The 19,248-nt window shown below is 35.0% G+C and overlaps 2 protein-coding genes across 3 annotated transcripts; one reads left to right on the top strand and one right to left on the bottom strand.

Moving 5' to 3' along the window:
• The first annotated feature begins 8,442 nt into the window (after window positions 1–8,442).
• Window positions 8,443–11,862, top strand: LOC147385411 (fasciclin-like arabinogalactan protein 16). Of its 2 annotated transcripts, none has more exons than XM_086422181.1 (3): window positions 8,443–9,854; window positions 11,284–11,398; window positions 11,540–11,862. In XM_086422181.1, the coding sequence occupies exons 1-2, from the start codon at window positions 8,540–8,542 to the stop codon at window positions 11,355–11,357; spliced, it is 1,389 nt and encodes a 462-aa protein (XP_086278307.1). In that variant the 5' UTR covers window positions 8,443–8,539; the 3' UTR covers window positions 11,358–11,398; window positions 11,540–11,862. The 2 variants fall into 2 exon arrangements, with proteins under 2 accessions (XP_086278307.1, XP_086278308.1); XM_086422182.1 differs by having other exon boundaries at window positions 11,543–11,862.
• A 1,600-nt stretch (window positions 11,863–13,462) lies between these two features.
• Window positions 13,463–17,402, bottom strand: LOC147385412 (protein WVD2-like 4). The gene is made up of 9 exons (XM_086422179.1): window positions 17,118–17,402; window positions 16,403–16,662; window positions 15,934–16,311; window positions 15,773–15,831; window positions 15,281–15,364; window positions 15,106–15,187; window positions 14,947–15,018; window positions 14,720–14,830; window positions 13,463–14,185 (listed from the first exon to the last, which is right to left on the bottom strand). The coding sequence occupies exons 2-9, from the start codon at window positions 16,643–16,645 to the stop codon at window positions 13,706–13,708; spliced, it is 1,509 nt and encodes a 502-aa protein (XP_086278305.1). The 5' UTR covers window positions 16,646–16,662; window positions 17,118–17,402; the 3' UTR covers window positions 13,463–13,705.
• Between the last annotated feature and the right edge of the window lie 1,846 nt (window positions 17,403–19,248).

A 19,248-nucleotide genomic window follows, 5' to 3' on the forward strand; every position in this document is an offset into this window, starting at 1 on the left:
TGGATCTGGCTTAACTAAAGACTTGAATAACATTAGTTTTCCTTCCCCTTGTAGTACCCTCGGCCCCTCTCTTTGCGTTGTCACAAGGTCTGTTTGAGCCCAAGTTGGACAAATTAGTAAAGAGGGGGCATGGAAACTTTTGTTGGAATTAAGCACATCAAATCAGTTTATACTAAAGGTTTCGGATCCATTGGTAGATGGTTAAAAAGAGGGCTTTGATACTCAGCGGTATGAGTTCATTGTGGGTTGGGGGGTGTATTGGTTGGGTGATTGATCTCAAGATACTTCAGATTTAAAAAAATAAAAAATTTCACCTACTCTTTGTCGAAATGTTTGTAGAATCTATAAGAATTGAACACATCACAGATCATCGGTACAACAGGAAATATGATACTAGATTTGGAGATGGAGTTGGCACTTGAGCTTCTAAATCCTTTCTAACAAACAGGACTTTGGAATTTGACCATCTCTTGGTAGCATATATAAAATAGAGAATCGTGGAGCCCCATTATATGATATTAGTTGACTTTGAGTTTTTACTTCTAATAATGATTTAATATGATAAAAAATTACAGAAAGTAAAATCAAGCAATGGCATTACTTAAAAGGAACATGTGAGGAACAGGTGCGTTTCCCTAATAAACTTTATGCAATATATAGATCACACTTAAAAGAATTGGATCTCAGATGATTTTAAGACCATTTGATTGTGGGGATGTTCATATTCTAACTGTCCAAGATTGGCTGTTAAAGTCAGTCATCCGATGAATGTATATTTTTTGTTGATCAGTTTCATTTGAGATGGTCCAAGATAACAAAATACTACGGAGTTGGATGAATTTTTATTAGTAGAAATCAATAAATGGTATCCAAGTTGATAATTTAAATAGGAGTTTTGATGGGAGGGCTTGGTATCAAACAATATAATATATAAAGTGAGCAAAACCGACACCTAATCCAAATATTTATAGAAAACTTAATTTGCCCCCCCCCCCCGCCCCCCCCCCTCCAACTTTTTTATTTTATTTTAATTACCCATCATGAAATTGAAGAAGTTGTTATGGTGAGATAATCCTTCCATTTTTCAATCATCACAAGACCTTTTCATGCCTAATCGAGAGAGAGGGAGAGAGAGAGTGTGTGTGTGTGTGTGTGTGTGTGTGTGTGTGTGTGTGGGTTTGCGTTCATTTTAAAATCAAACTTGAGAGAGAGAGAGAGCACCTTATAATGAAAGGTTGGGGTGGCAATATAAATTATCTACAAGTTCTGGTGACAAATTTGAGATTCCATCCACTAATGAAATCCAAATGTCGCTCTCTGAAAATGCCTTACGGGACACTCTTTTAATTCTAGGTCCATTTAATATTGGTGGAATTGCATTTTAATGATGTAAATGGACATCGGTAATAACATTTTGTGAGGATTTACTTTCCATGCCAAATTGAAAATGGAACAGAAGGATGTTCATAGGAAATAAATTACCAATGAAGCAATCCCAAACCCTTACACCCTATGTTTATCTTTAGTGAATCAATTTCTCACTTCGAAAAATAAATAGAAATAATAAATCATCTAAAATGACAGATTCCCTTTCTCTGAGAGATCTTTTCAAAACTATCAACAGTGAATCTTTAGTTACAATGGTTTCAATCTGCTCTTAATGATCAGTAAATCCCGTAAATGATTGTTTTGATGTATCATAGAAATTCTTAGAGATGCAAGAATCAAATAATTATCTGTGGTGGACTAAAATATCTCTCGTGCCCTCCACGAATAGATTCTTCTTTTGGACTTCCAAAGGAATGTTGCTGTGTTGACTTAAACGGTGTATTAATCCTTTAAATCCAGTACCAACAAAGGTGTTATTAAGGTCGGTCGTTCCAAAATAGAAAATGTATTCGCTACAATTGAAACAGAAAAGAAATGATCAAAATAGAAATGATTTTCAAATTTTATTCCATAGTGATTCAAAGAGAGTTTCATTTGTGAATGAAGTTCCGCGACAAACTTCTTACTTCTTATTACTTTTTACTTTACGCAAGAGTTGCTCAATGAATCTGTTGATTTGGAATCATGTGATCGGTAGATGTCACATATGATGAATCAATCTTTTTTTTTTTTTTTTTTTTTACGTTTGTCATAGGAGGATAGTTGGAATTGAACTCGCATCTTCCCTTTGGCAAAGAGAAATTTTACCATTCGACCATATCCTCATTTTTTTGTTTCTGATGTGACGTTCTCCATCAAACATTCGACTCAGATGAAATAAAAAATACAAATTTCCTAGAGATCAACACTATTTTTCTGGGGATTGATATAAATTTGGACATTTTCCCCCTTAAGCTGTTTGATTGACGGAGAACCTCAAATGTTGTTAGAAACTACTATTTGTTATGGAAATAAAAAGGACCGGGTAAGATTTGCTTATTTGATATATAGTTCATTGAAAACTAGAATCAAAAGTGTCCAAAGGTGTGGACTTACAAAGCTTGCTTGTAAGGTAAAAAATTGTGAGAGAGACTAGATTCCAACCCTACCACTCTATAAATATACCCTTCAATATTTTCAAAGTTTGATGAGATTATTTTTTATTGCTTTAAAGAATTGATATTGAATTTGATTTTATCATTTTTAATTAGAAAGTTAAAGATACAAAAATTATCAGTCAATTTTTAAATAGAGAAAGTGTAAGAGACCAATAATTGTTATTATTTGGCTGATAGCTCTCTTTAATGCATGTTGTGGGGTATGTTAGAAATTTAATTATTTGATACGTATGTTACGAAATACTCGTATCTTAGCCTTATTTTGCTTTTTATTGGTGGATTACCTATAGAAAACACTTTGAGCTTAAAGTCGAGAGTAATCTAACGATAAGTAAGAGTTCAACAAATCTATTATGTTTATTCCACTTTTATTTGAAAAAGAGTCGAGATTTTTTGACGCCCCCCTTTGACACACTCATACGCCCCTTTACATGGCATGTGCTAGAATCATGGATTTTTCTCTTAGGATTCACAACTGTACATCCCTATAAATATGTGCAGTTTTGTATCTCGAGAAAAAAAGAATCTATGGGTCTAGCATATGTGACATCAGGCGACGTGTGTCAGAGGGGGCATCAAAAAATCTTTATTCTTTGTAAAATCCTCTAATATATATTTTGTAATAAATTCTATTTTCTTGTCTGATTCTCGCCATTTAAATTCAATTATTCTATATTGAAAGTGATTTTTTAATTTTTATCCCTTACTCTGTCATTATGGTCATGGATCATCAGGTCAGTGTTGTCCATATCTCATCAGTAATCTTATGGTTTTAGAATGAAATTGATTATCTTTTAAGTGGAGGTAACCCATATACAATTACAATACATAAAACAATTTATTATAAATTTTTAATTGATTAATGGGACCGATTAGTTACGGATCACAAGTTCTCGGTTGCATCCCAACCATAAAAACACCTACCTTTTATTTATAAAAAAATCCTCATCATCAATAATGATCCTCTCTCTCTCCAATTAAGAAATTTTCAGCCATAATTACAATAATTTTTATATATTAATGATCAAGTTTTGATTTCGAGAACTAGATATTCCCTTTAAGATTTGAGAGATTGATTGTGTGAGAGAGATGGGCAGGGTGGCTTAATCAATGGTGTTAAAGTTTGTCTTCTTCCCACCCAACCCCCAGAAAGGATGCCTTCTCCAAATATTTTTTTATTTTTTTGAAACGGTTGAAAGTTAGTTTTTTTCTTCTTTTTGGCTTAATTTAGTTGAATTATTTTAGCATTTGAGTTTTAATGGAAATAATATATATTTTATGGTAAATAGAACTAATTCTCTGATTTAATTTGTTGCTTATCCAATTGAGTCCCCCTACCCTTACCAAGGGTCCTTGGACTCACTTCTTAGCATCCAAAAACATGATCCAATGCATCAGATGTATAGCGTATGAAATTCTATGAATTTTGAAGAATATATATATATATATATATATATTTCACTATTTAATTTTATTTTCAAGTTTAGGAGTTATGTGGAAGTTCGATAGTTATTCATTTTTAAAATCTTGGATATAGTTCAAAAGAAATTATTATTATTATTATTTTAAATCTGAATTTTTTGATGAAATTTAGGTTGTGTTTGGTAACATTTCTGAACTCTGAATCTGAAAAGTAGAAATTAAACTTCAGAAGTTTCATTCAGTTGATTCAAAACTTCTGAATTTCGATTTCAAAATTTGAAATCTAAAACGAAACAAATGAAAATTTTCTTTTTTTGAAGTCTTAATTTTAAAGGTGGACCACTTCTATTTAGTCTTTAAAAATGTTACCAAACAAATATTTAGAATACTGTGTCATTGAATTTACGATGTGGTAATCCATTTGAGCAAAATAAAAAGACTATTAGTAAGTTTTAAAATTTTACCATATTAATAAGGAAAGTGTTTTATTATCCTTTCACCTTACGTGCTCCGTTGTCCTTTTAAAGTGAGAGCGCAGTCTTGTAGAGGAGATGAATCAAACACCCTCGAAAGAAAATCCAAAAAGAGAATATTAAGAAAAAGAAAAAAGAAAAAAAGAGAGAGATTTAAGTTAATTAAAAAAATTAAATTATTATTTAGATGAATAATATTTAAATTTGATTCACCAACGAAAATAGAAAAAAGTACAGATCGATATGTCTTGTATACAATGTAGCCATGGAAAAGAAGAAGATATTCATAGGATTCTGTCTCATAAATGATTGTGGACCCTGCCAACTACAAAATTGATTAATATGCCAGCTTTGGTGTTTGAATATCTACATGCAGCTAAGCCACTGCTATCAAACGATTCTCCTATCAACTAAGTAAAACAAAAAAAAGTCAAATTGTGATTAGGTGAGTCACGATTACTTGTAAAAAAATTAGCCATGAATCAAGAAATCATTTTGATTGAGAAATAAGTTGCGATCGAAATCTAAAATTTAAATTAGTTTAAGAGAGATTCATATATATATATATATATATATAGGGTCTTGTTCGGCACCTAACCATTTGCCCAACGTGTTTTGTCCTACATGGATTAGAAGTTTTGGAATAGGCTGATTTTTGGTTTACAAAAATGATTTACAAAAAATGGACGGTCAACAATTTTTCAACTTGTAAACATGGGGTTAGAAGTTTTGGAATGGGCTGATTTTTTGTGAGGATGATCTTCTAATCATAGAGATCATCCTCATAAAAAATCAGCCCATTTCAAAACTTTTGACCCATGTAGGACAAAACATGTTGAGTAAATGATTTGGGTGCTGAACATTTCCCATATATATATATATATATATATATATATATATATATATTCATAAAATTAAGTTTTCAGTATTTAAAGTATATTTCACTGAAATAAATATATTAACTCGAGAGAATAAATGCAAAACTAGAATCTCAGAGAGAGAGATGTTAAGAATATATTGACTTTAGGATAGGTAGAACCAAAATCAAGTAATCCCCAAGGATTGCCCTAGTGACAAGTTGAGTCTTGATAGAAGGGTAGGTCAAGTGCTCGAAACCCCACGAAGTTATGAATTCTTTGGAACCGGCCACCTTTCCAGGTTCATTTGACCCTCGACTCAACCAATTACATGCAAGACTTTTTGAGGGGGTAATGCATGTGACTATGAGATTAGTCTCACCTGAAGTGTGGAGATACTCACGATAAGCACACACTCACAAAAGAAAGAAAGAAAAAAAAAACCATATTATCAAAGTGACAAACTATATAATCTCATATCCATTATACCTAAGAATAGAGAGTAAGAAAGATATCGCCCATAAGACGATGGTAAGATCGACTATGCTCATAGAGTGGAATATTGCAAGGTCAATAAACATCATTTGTAATAAGTTGAGTGAAACCAAAACAAATTTAACTTGTATAATAAGCGACCAATGGCCAAGGCATGTATTAAGCTTGGCCGTTGGTTAGTCAGGGTCGAACTTAAATTTTAAATGTTTTACAATTTTATGATTTTTATTGCTTGAAATGAATCCCACTTAATCGACTGAAATTCTTTGGATTGCACCATCTTTCATTGAATTTCAATAACTGTTAGGCTTGTGGGTTGGTAGATTCTTTCAAGGATTGACCAGGTAACTTTTGGGTTATGCAATTAGATGGATTCATCTTTGAGAGTTTCCTTTGATGTTTCTTGATGATCTCAACATTGTTATTGAACTGTGATTTATGATCAAATTAGTTTTAGATGATCAATATTGAGTTGCTAGGCACATAAATGGACAAGATGTACTCTATGTTCCATCATGAATCTGGTCGGTGGTCCCATCATTTTTCAGCCTTCCAATACCCATCGGGCCCACTTGTTCTTGGTGTAGATGTACTCTTCATAAATCATACTGATTTATGATTTCTAGTCTTTATTTATTTTAACTCCATCCTGAAACCAAACACATGGATTTGATACCCATTGGTTGAGTCAACAAAGAGTAAAAAATCATCAATCATGCAAAGTTATGACCAAAATCATCAATCATGCAGAGTTATGGGTCATGGGACCACATTGATATGCCACGTGGTAATATAATATTGGTGGGCCCAAACACATTTTCCTATTAAAAACGTGTTTTCTTCCTGTAATGTTATGTTAGTAAGGTACAAACTGCAAACAAATATTAGCTATTGAGAACCCACAAAAGGGCATAAAATACTTACAAAAAGAATTGCACCGACAAAAACGTTCGAGGGCTTAACTAACCACACCCCCTAACCTAGGTTCTGCTACCTAATTAACCCTGGTTATGTTGACGGAAAGAAACAGTTTTCTTTCAGAAGAGATGTCTCCGTCAACATCATCGTTAGTTTTTTTATTTTTAATTTTTTTTCTTTTTTTGGTAAATATAAAAACGTGAATCTTTTATGAGTTCGTCGGACAGACAGAAACAGCTCAGCTTTCAGAGTGTAAAGTATAAGGTACGCGACACCGATGGTCCCCACTCCACTATGAAACGACTCCAGTTTAGAGTTTGTGAGCTGAGCCAAGAGCCATCTTTGTTAGCTCCAACTAAATATGAAATTACAATCGAGCCCTTATGATTTTATGTTGCTCTGTTCAAGTCCTAAGCAATAAAGACTTCGATTTGGGAGGATATTATAGCTGAATTTCTTTACCAAACACGCCCTGGGCCCGTAATTTGCAGGTTTGGAAAATTAGAACTCAACTTTCTTTTTGACATTTTTTTAAGTGCATTCCAACACAAAAATAAAAATTTCGTGTTAACTTTTTATGATCATTTTTTGAATAAAATTATTTTCACTTTATATTCTAAGATTAGGAAACTCGTGCATAACTTAAATTCTCAATTTATTTCATATTCTTCGGTTAATAATTCTACATGAAAAAATTATTGTACTTTTAATTTCTTGAACTCTACAATAATGCACATTAATTATGAGTTGTTGCACAAATTTAATTAAGTTTTGCTCTGAACTACATCTAAGTTTTGGAATGAATTGGTTAGGATCGAAACGTTAGTGATTAGAATATGTTATTCGATGTGTGATGAACATTTATTTTATTTTTTGTATTTTTTTTTTAAAATACAAATACTTAAATTTAATTCAATTAATGACAATTGAATTTGATAAGATAATACTTAATAATCATCAAAATTAATAGAATTGAATTCCCCTCCACTTTCTCTTCGAAACCACACACTTATTTGCTAAAAAACACACAATCAAGCATCTTCTTCCAATAAGTTACGGTTGGCTCAATGGTAATTTCAGGTCGATAAGCAATTAATGCTCGTAAGTTGTGAGATTGATATTCAATATGAGCATTAATTTCTCAGGACTACGCATGAGGGCATACCCTCACCTGATGTGTGTGATTTGTGGGTGTTGCATGTGTCTTTGATAGTCTATGAACTTGATAAAGCTTAGATACAAGTGATTATTAAGAAAAATATAAGAGAAAAAATATGTATTTCTAATATAATTATATCTACTTTCTTGGGATTTGTTATATTTTTTCTTGGGATACATTATTTTTGGAAATCCATAGCATCTCAACCTTCTTCTTAGTTGAGGCTAGAAGAGTCCCAGTCCTTATGAATGCAGTCGGTTGAATTATAGTTGCCATTTTACCAAAGTACTTCGTAAATTTATATATTTAATTATAAAAAATCAGTAAATTATTAAGAAAATACAGGGGGGACAAAAAAGTCATTTAATTTCACTAATGAATGAGCTAGCAAGCTTAGCCATGTAAGCTCGAGATTGAAAAGTTTAGAACACTACATCCAGCCTGTCCGAAGTTCCAAAAGTGACGCATTTGCACCTTATGTTTGCCACGTGGCATTCACAGATCCTAGCGGAACCGACGAACCTCTACCAACCCTAGTTAATACTACTCTTCAAATCCGCCCACAACAAAACCACAACAAAAGAAAGCCCACTCGTTTCTTCTTCCTCTCTCTCTCTCTCTGCAACAGATTCTGATTCTACTTCTGGTTCTTCTCTTCGATCGATCGCCATGGATTTTCAGATCTATGGCGTTTCCAAGCTTTTCTTCGCATTGTTTCTATTCACCTTCTCCGGAATCTGTGCTACATTGCCGGAAAATTCTTTAGTGAAGACGTCTTCTCCGTCGAATTCCGGTCAAATTAACTCGAATTCTGTTCTAGTAGCTCTTCTCGACTCACATTATACAGAACTCTCAGAGCTCTTTGAGAAAGCTCTTCTGTTACAAACCCTAGAAGAAGCTGTGGGTAAGCACAATATCACCATTTTCGCTCCCAGAAACGAAGCTCTGGAACGCGATCTTGACCCCGAGTTCAAACGATTCCTCCTTGAACCAGGTAATCTAAAATCACTTCAGACTCTTGTAATGTTTCACATCATCCCAAAACGAATCGGATCGGACGAGTGGCCGGAGAATATGACTGAGTCAACTCGACATCGGACGCTCTCCAGAGAACATCTCCATTTAACTAGGAAGGATTCTGGAAAGAAAGTAGATCTCGCCACTGTCATCCATCCCGACGCCGTAATCCGACCGGACGGTGTAATCCACGGCATCGAACGCCTCTTGGTGCCAAGATCTGTACAGGAGGACTTTAATCGTCGCCGGAGTCTTCGGTCGATATCTGCTGTGTTGCCGGAAGGAGCACCAGAGGTCGATCCGAGAACGAACCGGCTCAAGAAAAAGGTTGTCCCTGTCCCCGTTGGTTCGCCTCCGGTTTTACCAATTTACGACGCCATGGCACCCGGTCCGTCTCTAGCTCCGGCTCCCGCGCCTGGACCGGGTGGTCCACACCACCATTTTGATGGTGAAAGCCAGGTTAAAGATTTCATCCAAACCCTACTGCATTACGGTGGATACAACGAAATGGCCGATATTTTGGTAAATTTGACATCTTTAGCGACCGAAATGGGAAGATTGGTTTCTGAGGGTTACGTAATTACAGTTCTCGCTCCAAACGATGAAGCCATGGCTAAGTTAACGACAGACCAGCTAAGCGAGCCTGGCGCGCCAGAGCAGATCATGTACTACCATATTATACCAGAGTATCAGACGGAGGAGAGTATGTATAACGCTGTGAGGAGATTCGGTAAGATCCGATACGATACGTTGAGGTTGCCCCATAAGGTTGTGGCTCAAGAGGCAGATGGGTCTGTAAAATTTGGTCACGAAGATGGTTCGGCTTATTTGTTCGATCCTGATATCTATACGGATGGTCGGATCTCTGTGCAAGGAATTGATGGGGTGTTGTTCCCACCTGATGAGGAGCCAAAACCCGAAACGAAGACGGTTCAACCCACTAAAGTTGCAGTCAAACCAAGGAGAGGTGAGCTTCTCCTTCACTTTTGAATTAATTATAAATTTCTAATAGTGTTTATTTAATTGTTTTTCTTTTGGATATTTAGTTCGTAATATAAGGTTGACTTAGGAGAGAAATCTAGTTTACTTAGAATGGTTTTGATCCAGTAGCCGGAATTGTGTAGAAGATGTCACTTCCGGTGCGCGTACGCTGGGTTGTTCTGTCGGTGACCAAGTTTTTTCCATCTAATTCAAGTGTTTGTCGGTGTTTCTTTTACCTTTTAGCTCGTGACTTGGGTAGGATACCACGTGACTTGGAAGATTAAGAGGATACCTTCTACTGCTATCTAAATTACTAAAATCTCCTTTATCAACGTTTGAATAGATAATATTTTTGTGGTAATAGACTAATAGTGTGATACGGTAAAGGGACGAACTTGGGACATTTAGGTCACTTAAAAAAAAAAAAATTCTATTGCAGAGTAGTTCTTTTGGTTATAGTTACTGGGTTTGGTGATTTATTGGGAAAATTTATCCAGTTTTTTTTTTTTTTTTATAATTGAAAATTCCAATCAGTATAAATTCATTTTTTTGACATAATATTAAAGGGGTTTTATGGGAAAAAATCTCTTAGCATTTCAAAGTGGAGGGTAAACCCGGCATCTTAAGATTGGAAATTGTGGAAGGGGAGGACAGCTGGTCGGAGTAAGTATGTGGGCTTGATGTTGTTTAGACTTTAGAATATTAAATGTCAAAGGAAAAGATAAGAAAGAGAAGAGCCTCACAAACTTTTAATGGTGGGTTTATGGAGAATCATGACCGAGGATTTCCAATCCTAATAGCAACTTATGCCTTATTATATTACTTGTTGATCATTTGGTATGATTTATTTTGGAGTTTTAGCTCCAATTCTTTATACATTAGAGTCCGACTAGCCTTATTAAGTAAGCAAGGATTTCACCCTCACTAAGGTTCCTTGTGCTCGCCATGTGGCATCCAAAAACTTGATTCAGTGCTTCAGGGTTGTACAAGACAAAATTCTATCGAACTTCGGAAGAAAAAAAATTCTAAAACAAGTAATTTTTCGTCATTGAATTTGAATTTGAATTTTTCGTCATCTTCAAAACCTTGGATCAAATTCAAAAGAAATTGTTTTTTTTTAAGATATAAAGAGCTGTTGTGTTGGATTGTTGACATGGTAATCCATTTGAGCAAAATGATCCTTAGTAAGGCTTAAAATCTTACTAAGTTAAGTAAGGAATATGTTTCTCTATATATTACTTGTTTTATGGTGATGTTTAGTTATAACTATATGATAATATATAAAATACATGCTTACAGCTGGTTACTGTAATTAGTTTTAATTGAATGAAGGTAAGGGAAGTTGCTTTCTTTGATTATTTATAATTAATCAGATAGAGATATTTTACTCATTTTTATATTATCTTCAATTTCAGGGAAATTGTTGGAAGTAGCGTGCAGGATGCTAGGGACATTTGGTCAGGATTCTCATTTTACCACTTGCCAATGAAAATTTCCCCATCAACCAAAACCATAAACACATACCAATAGGTAATAAAAAATTCTCTCCCCTCTCTCTATTTTTCCCTAATAATATAACAGAGATTTATCCCTTTCACTTGATTATGGATTTGGAATCTCAAACTAAGAATATGCTTCTCTAACTGTTGTTAATTGTGTATTATTTTACAGCAGGGAAAGGAGGTATAAACACATTCTCTTCTTCGTGGAACGGCAGGCTTGTGTATCGGATGGAGAGGGTTGTTATCTTCATTTTTCATTGCTTTTTTTGTTTTTTTTGTTTTTCTTCATGACAGCTGTGGGAAAGAGGGAAAGTTTGGAGGATGAGTTCACCTGCTCTCTGCTTCTGTGATGATGTTGGTGTATTTGCGGTGCAGAATTTCCACGATTCCCAGATCAAAAAAAAAAAAAAAAAAAGAGAAGAAATTGTCATTAGTTATAAAATAAAACGTATATTTAAGTACATATTAATAATATATGTATATTTTTTTTTATCAAGCGTATTGGGGTGCAGGTAGAAGAAATGGGGATTGTCTGTGTGAGCAGAGAGTTGTCTGATGGTGGTGGGTTTTCCTTTGGCCCTCTCTAAATAAGAATAAAGTTCAAAGAAAAATTCAGAAATTTGTGGGAATAAAGAAATAAAGAAATCTTTGGCGTTTATATAATGGAACTTATTCTATTTAGGGCCCATTGTTGGTTGGTTGGTCTGTATCATGTTATTAGTTTTAGTATAGGGTTGGGAAACCGCGTGGTTTTGAATTTTGATGCTATTATGGTAACAAGAAGATGAAAGCACACCATGGAAGTTGGTGGGGATTCTACTTGATGGATGGGCCTTACCTTGTAAGCTATATTTGGGTGGTGCAGGCGCCACTTGATGGGTTTTGACACGCGTGTCATGGCATGGCTAGCTATTTGGATTCGTGGGGGGCATATATGACTTAGTAATGTGCCACTTGATTTCATCTCTCTGATTGTAATAGCGTTGGTTTTCTCTTCTTTGGTAGCGATTGAAAAGGACTTGTTAAGCTGTAACCAATAGACAAATTAACAACTCCCGAAATGGAAAGGAAAGAAAATATTATCATTATGTAAAGCCCACTTCTCAGTTCCCTCTACAATGAGAGAGAGAGAGAGAGAAATGTCAATATTGGAACAAAGTACTTGATTTCCCATACTACTTTCAAGCTGAGGTACAATATGCCATAGCTTAGGAAATGTCAAAACTACAAACATTTGACCAGACCAAGTATCTTTAATTAAACTAGGAGAATCAGAAGTTACTTCAATTCCTAAAACGAAAGCACTGAGTAAGCCATTCTAACCATCTATTAGGTGGCCAAATGTACTGTGCACGTAATTTACTACAACCACTAATACTTGCCTGTACGAGTTGGAAAAAAAAAAAAAAAAACAAGAACAACTTTATTAAATATAATATTATTATTAAAAGTTTAAAACCTTAAATACACGTAGAAGCTTGATTTATTTTTTAGGCTTCCAATAATGATGTATACACAAGTGCAGAATTATTATACTTACCACTTATCTTTTAATATAATTTTTATTAGATGACTTAAGAGAATTGAATTGAAGAATAAGATTCAAACGTATGATGATGAAAAAAAAATTTGATGGGTAAGCTGTACATCAAAGTTGCCTAGCAATGTGCCAAACCAAGTGACCTATGTGTCTAAGCCCAAAGTTAAATTTTTATTACTTATATGTTAAAACTAATTATTCAAAAAATATCTATTTGTTAAAATTAAAACTTAATAATCAATGCCATTGATCAAAGATCCAATAGATGTCATGGCTGGCCAAGATGCCCATAGAGTGAGTGTTGTAATATTCTTAATAATTTTTACTATGAGATCATTGGATGGGTTTTACTCTCAAGACAATTCAAGGGCTAATCTTTTTCGTAATGATATTTACATATCCCTAAAAAAACACTTCTCAGCCTCCAAGGCAAGGAATAATAGCCCATGGGGTAATGAATCGCTCATCATCATAATCATAATCATCACCCCAATGCTTGCTGTCACTCAAAACTTCTAATAAACATTCAAAATTCAACCAAAAGAATGGAGAGATCTGAAAATGTTTCTAAATTTATCAAAGATACTACAGACATTTTCCAAATCATCATCCCGATATATGCTTGCTGAACACAGATTAGATGAAAACACAGTGATGACTGAGTTGGCACCATCCATGTATTTAAAATGTGTCAAACAATAGAAAAACATACAAACTCACAAACTCTTACTATTCACAACACCTTGCAATTTCCAATCTAGCAAATGTGAAAAAAATAAAATAAAAAACACACCTTCAACCTTCAACAACAACTTCGTGGAGAATAATCTTGGGATCAGGTGAATTGGGACTTTTCTCGTAGTTCTGGATGGAACTCTTGACAGACTCCAACTCAATTGTAGTTTCAGTTTCAGGGGAGGGGTGGTTTTCTATGGATTTGTTTTCTTGCTTAGTTTCTTCTCTGCGTGCTTTCTGCTTTTCATGTTCGGGCTTTTTCCCACTTGGTTTTGAGTTGAGTGGTTTTGTTTCAAGCTTGGTGGTAGTTGATTTTTGAGAAGGAAGCCTGGAGAGTGACCTTCGAACTGGTATGTTTGAAGCAGAAGAATCTCCGTTACTGTTTGCTTGAGCTCCTCCTTTGGTCGATTTTCTCAGGTCCACGTTCAAGGTCAGGTGTGGGCTCTGACAAGATCCACCACCTTCTGAAGAATTTTCTGTCACAGCTATGGAGTTCTTGTGCCTTCCGAGCTTGGGTGATATTGCACGGGTGGTTGGTATCTATAACAATGAAAAAATAGAGGTATGAAATTAACACAAAGAATCGTCGAAGAAGAAGATGAAGAAAAGCCATTTGTTACTGGAGTTGCAAATCAACTAGAGTTTATAGAGATATGGGGGGAAGGGGGGAGACATATAGTTAAGGACCTTAAAGTTAATTAAATGCTATAGAGACAACTTTATAATTGTAAGGAGTATCATGTAATAATGATATAAAAACATAGGGAAAAATATAAATACATAAGACACATTGGCCTTAGTCAAAAAGGGCCAAGGCATAAGTTTTAACACCTATTTGAATAAAACATACATCTTTGAAGGAACAAAGGAATTTCTTTAAAGCTTTAAGGCTTTTTCTAAGAGCCGCATCATGAGGCAAGCCTCAAGGCATCAGGCTCTAACCCCTTTGAAAACACTGGATTATAAAACTAATTTTCAACCATGAACATATAGGTATCCTTCCCTAATTGAAAGTTGAAACAACAGTCATTTTGGTAATGGATTCATCCAGCAAACTGAAATGGAATAACCTACCTTCTTCAGTTCAACCTTTGGAGGAGGAGGTTCTTTATAGAAACTTGGCATAGGCTTAGCTTTAAATGTTAAGCTCTTCCTCAACACCTTGATACCTGCCTCCTGGATCTCCTGCATATTAATATAAAGTGTAAAATCGAGTGCATAAGCAGAAATGGATCAGAGTTGAACCAGGAAAATGGAGTGAAATCTTTTGAAGTCCACAATTTTTTTTTTCTTTCCAACACCTTTGATTTTTCCTGCAAGTTATTCCTTTCCGCTTCCTTAGCGTGAATCTTCTCTTCAAGCTTCAAAAAGAACTTATGAATAGAAATCATAATCAGTTAATGTTCACATCTGATCGAAAGTCACAAACAAACAACCATTAAAAAATATTAAGGTTTCACCTCCTTTCGTTTTTCAGCACGTTCATCCAACCTGAAGGAAAATCCAGAACCACTACTCCTAAACCCTCGAGGAGTGGTGTTGCTGATACCAATTAAAACATTAGATTCCAAAGAAATAGATAACTTGGGAAATAATGAACAAAAAAAAAATGAAAGTCAAGGATGGAATACATACGAGGTGGTGGAGCAAGCATCTTCTTCATATTTAGGTTTGGTTGGCAGTGATCGTCTACTTGGCTTTGGATTTTGATCATGTGATCTGCAATTACATAAAACATTAATCAATAGAAACCAGCAGCCATCGAGAGTGCAGACAAAATTTGAAACAATAATGAGTAAAGTATTTTATAAATATGCATAACCAATGTGTAGCTTCAAATGTTAAACTTACAAATGTACAAATCTAAGATAAAAGCTGTAGAGTTCCTCATTTATAAATGAATATGTAAGCTTGAAACAGAATTGAACGAGTAGAAATAAAACTGTATCTCATAGACATAATCACCCAATAAATGAAAATCTTATACTCTCTCTGGTGGAGAAAGCAAGACACAAACCCATAACCTAATGCTTGTAGCACAGAATGTCAATAAGTTCATACATGGACTCGAGTCCCCCGTAAGAAATTATAGTAACTCTCTAGAGTCTAAAAGGGGTGAGTGCTTACTGGGAGACTTTAGAAGGTGGACCGTTGATAGTTGCATTCATATAGCCAGACTTTCCAGGCTGATTTCAAGATATAGAATGTAAACAAGGAAGAATAAAATTAACAAAAAATTGGAAATGAAATGAAAGAGAAATTAAAAAGACAATAACACAAAGCCTTACCACAGAAAGGCGAATGCTAGCCATAGATGCTAAAGTAGTACGCTTTACAGTATGCCCAACAATATTTGAGTTTGCGTCCACAGAATTCATTCTAGTGGGCACTTGCCTATTGAGATAATTCAAACGGGATGAAACCAAGGCATCAGCATTGACCTCTGCCCCATTAAGTTGGGAATGTTTGGCATCGTTTTTCACAAGCTTCCCATCAATGCTCTTCTTCAAATCAATGGTCAGAACCCTATTTGATGGAAAGGAAAGACTCTGAGAAAGGCTTGGCCTTTGGTTTCGAGGAAATACAGTTGGACCTTTTTGATGGATTTTTTGATCTTTGGGGGTTGTTCTCTTCTTCGAGCGATCACCACAGTGAGCTCCATGATTCTACACAAAGAGGGATGTTTTGATTAATCCATGCCCAATCATCCATTCAACAGGAACAACTAAGAAGAATAAAATTCAACTGATGATATACCTTGAGAGCATTTGAGCTTTTAGTTTCAGTAACAATTGTTGAAGCTTCCGACTCAACTACAGAAGAATTAAGACCACCCATATTGGATAAATTCTCAGAAACACCATTTACTTGCAAAACATCTACTCTGTTGTCGACGTTCTCGTTCTCTTTATTTAAATTTAGAACTAATTCTTCCACCATAGGAGTTTTCTCAATTACACCACTCCCTTGCTCCAAACAAATCCCATTTTGGGAATCCATTTAGAAACTAGATCTAGCTGCGTAAAGAACAAAGTTCATACTAGTTTAAAAATCCTAGATACTGCATTAACCAAAACTATAAAAGTGAAATATCAATCTGAACACCTTCGGAAATAATCTTCATATCTAAAACCTAATTCACTTTCTTCTCTCTATTTTTATCTGATTTCTTTCACTATATATGATCTTAAGAAAAAAAATTCTTCAGAGATGATTTGAGAAATTAACAACTGAACGATCTGAAAAATGAATGTTAGTTGAAATATGAAACCACCAAAACAATCGAAATAAAAGAGATCCAACTTGACATTAACTTCAGTACGATTTAGAAACTAAAGAATAAACCTAATTAAGAAAAAAAAAACATATAGAAACAAGACCCCACATTGAGATTCCTAGATATAAATTACCAAAATTCGAAGAAACATAGAGTTTCTATAGATCGAGAAAGAAAGAAGAGATGAAATCTTACCTTCGAAACTGAAAATCAGAGCTAGAATTGGAGAACAATAGAAGAACAAGCAAGAAATGCGGCGAATTCCATGGATTTGCAGAGCAAACAGCAGCAATAATTCGAAGCAAAATCTGGAACACTAAGCCATAATCGAAATCGGAGAAAGAAAGAAGGGTTTAATCGACTCTTAAACCCTAGTCTTGGGTCTACTACTAGAGTTTTTCAATTTGTTCTTCTGGTTCGAAAAACACAACAAACAGTTCTGCAGAGGAAGTAACCGAAGGGGGGAGGCTTTTCAAACGAGTACATAAAATACGAAATTACTAAACTACCACTTATATTATCCTAGATTTCGACCACGTCCCACAGTGCCACCTGGCATATTCTTCTGCTGACCTCATTAACTTTTGTTGAAAAATGGAGAAACCCTCCATGTTTTCGATAATATTTAAGATACTCTTGTGTTTTTAAACTTATGACATAAACCCTTTGACCTCGGTCTACATTGAAAAGACTAATTGAAAATGACTTGAATACCCTCTTTTTCAATCTTTATCCAAAAATCTTAATCCTCCCCCCCCCACCCCTCTCAAAATCTTCTTATCTTCAAAAGTATTGAATCTCTATGGTAAATCATTTTTATCTTATTTAATCCACTATCTCTAATCACAATAATATTAAAATGCTTGACTTTTCTACCTATAATTCCACCATCTTTTACTTTTCTAAAATCGTATCTTGTTAAGGAGGATAGTTTGGGGGTTTTATTCTAAAGGTTTAAGCTTGACTGATTTAAAGAGAAATATCAACAGTTTTTTGCATTAGAGGTTGAAGATGAGAGGGTGTTTAGGTCATTTGCTACGTCTTAAAAGTAGAATGAGGTCAAGGGGTTTGCCATCAATTTGAAATAGATGGGTACTTCAAATATTCACCAAAACATACCGGGTTATGTCTTAAAAAAAAAAATTAGCTGGATTAGGTTGCAAGAAGATACAGACAAATGTGCTAATCTGTTAACGGAAATCATCACTCATACCAAAGAGTGGGCCAAGATCTCCACGTGGCATTTGTCAAGACGTAATGCTTTGTCACTTTGTTAACTACAGGAGTATTTTCGTCAAACTCTTCTTACCGTCAGCCGTGGAGGTGAACATGGAGTTCTGTCCAACATGATGACGTGGCAGACAAAGTAACGTGCTTGCCCTAATGAACGACCATACTGATTCCTGAAGTTTCGTCCACCTAATATCATGAGCTGGCATGGCAGAACGTGCGTTGTAACGACGTGGGATAGGTAGAGAGATCGTATCAGAGTGATCTGGACCGTTGGATACATTTGCCGTCAAGTTGATAAAAATCTTCTTCGTTTCTAACTAACTATTTTTATGTCTCCTACGTGCGCTACATTGCACGAGCTTTCAGTTTCACGAATCACGACATGGCAACTATTTAGGAGGAAATGCCACGTGGGTCTCTACATAGACCTGAAGCATGATAACTACCACACGAGCTAGAGTAGAGTATCTAAATTGAAAATGCCTCGAATATCGTGCATTTAACATCTGACGGTGATTGATGGATTATACTACAAACTATAATGAATTTTCGGTAGTTTCTATAGTTAAAATAGAGCGAAATCTTCGGTACTAATGAGTGGTCGATGGGACCCATATCGCGTGGATAAACAGTAGCCACGTGGATAAGTGGTCCCCATCTAATATGAATGATCTGCTACTTTTCATTATCTCCATCACATGAAGAATTTTTAACGTTTTTAAAATTTTGGAGTGTTTCCCGCCTCAAAGTTACCGCGTTCGGTGGTGTTGTCTGTTTTTCTACTGAGTGGCCCCACCTTATTTTCAAGAGTCCGACTAGCCTTACTAAGATAGTGAGGAGAAGAGGCTTACTAATTCTCATCAACCGTCAAAAAGGCCTTTTAAGATGCACAAACAAGTCCTCGAGGTCTTTTTGACAGTGGATGAGACTTAGTGAAACCTTTTTCCTCACTATCTTAGTAAGGAAAGGTTTTCTCTATTTTCAATGTATGTTTTTACTTATTTTTTTGTTTTCTAAGAGTAATGATGACGACGACGATGGATCGCCTTGGATGCCAAAAGGGTGAGTGTCAGCTTCCTCCCCTAATTTGGAG

The sequence above is a fragment of the Akebia trifoliata genome, chromosome 14 (assembly GCF_017979445.1).
Source record: "Akebia trifoliata isolate Shusen 1 chromosome 14, ASM1797944v1, whole genome shotgun sequence".
Taxonomy (NCBI): Eukaryota; Viridiplantae; Streptophyta; class Magnoliopsida; order Ranunculales; family Lardizabalaceae; genus Akebia; species Akebia trifoliata.

What these genes read in the sequence shown, in the direction of transcription:
- LOC147385411 (XM_086422181.1), top strand. Translation starts at nt 8,540, where the DNA reads ATGGATTTTCAGATCTATGGCGTTTCCAAGCTTTTCTTCGCATTGTTT. An exon ending in TGCAGTCAAACCAAGGAGAG is followed by an intron (nt 9,855 to 11,283) that starts GTGAGCTTCTCC and finishes CTTCAATTTCAG; the next exon opens with GGAAATTGTTGGAAGTAGCG.
- LOC147385412 (XM_086422179.1), bottom strand. Translation starts at nt 16,645, where the DNA reads ATGGATTCCCAAAATGGGATTTGTTTGGAGCAAGGGAGTGGTGTAATT. An exon ending in AAAGCTCAAATGCTCTCAAG is followed by an intron (nt 16,312 to 16,402) that starts GTATATCATCAG and finishes CTCTTTGTGTAG; the next exon opens with AATCATGGAGCTCACTGTGG. An exon ending in CCACCTTCTAAAGTCTCCCA is followed by an intron (nt 15,365 to 15,772) that starts GTAAGCACTCAC and finishes ATGTAATTGCAG; the next exon opens with ATCACATGATCAAAATCCAA.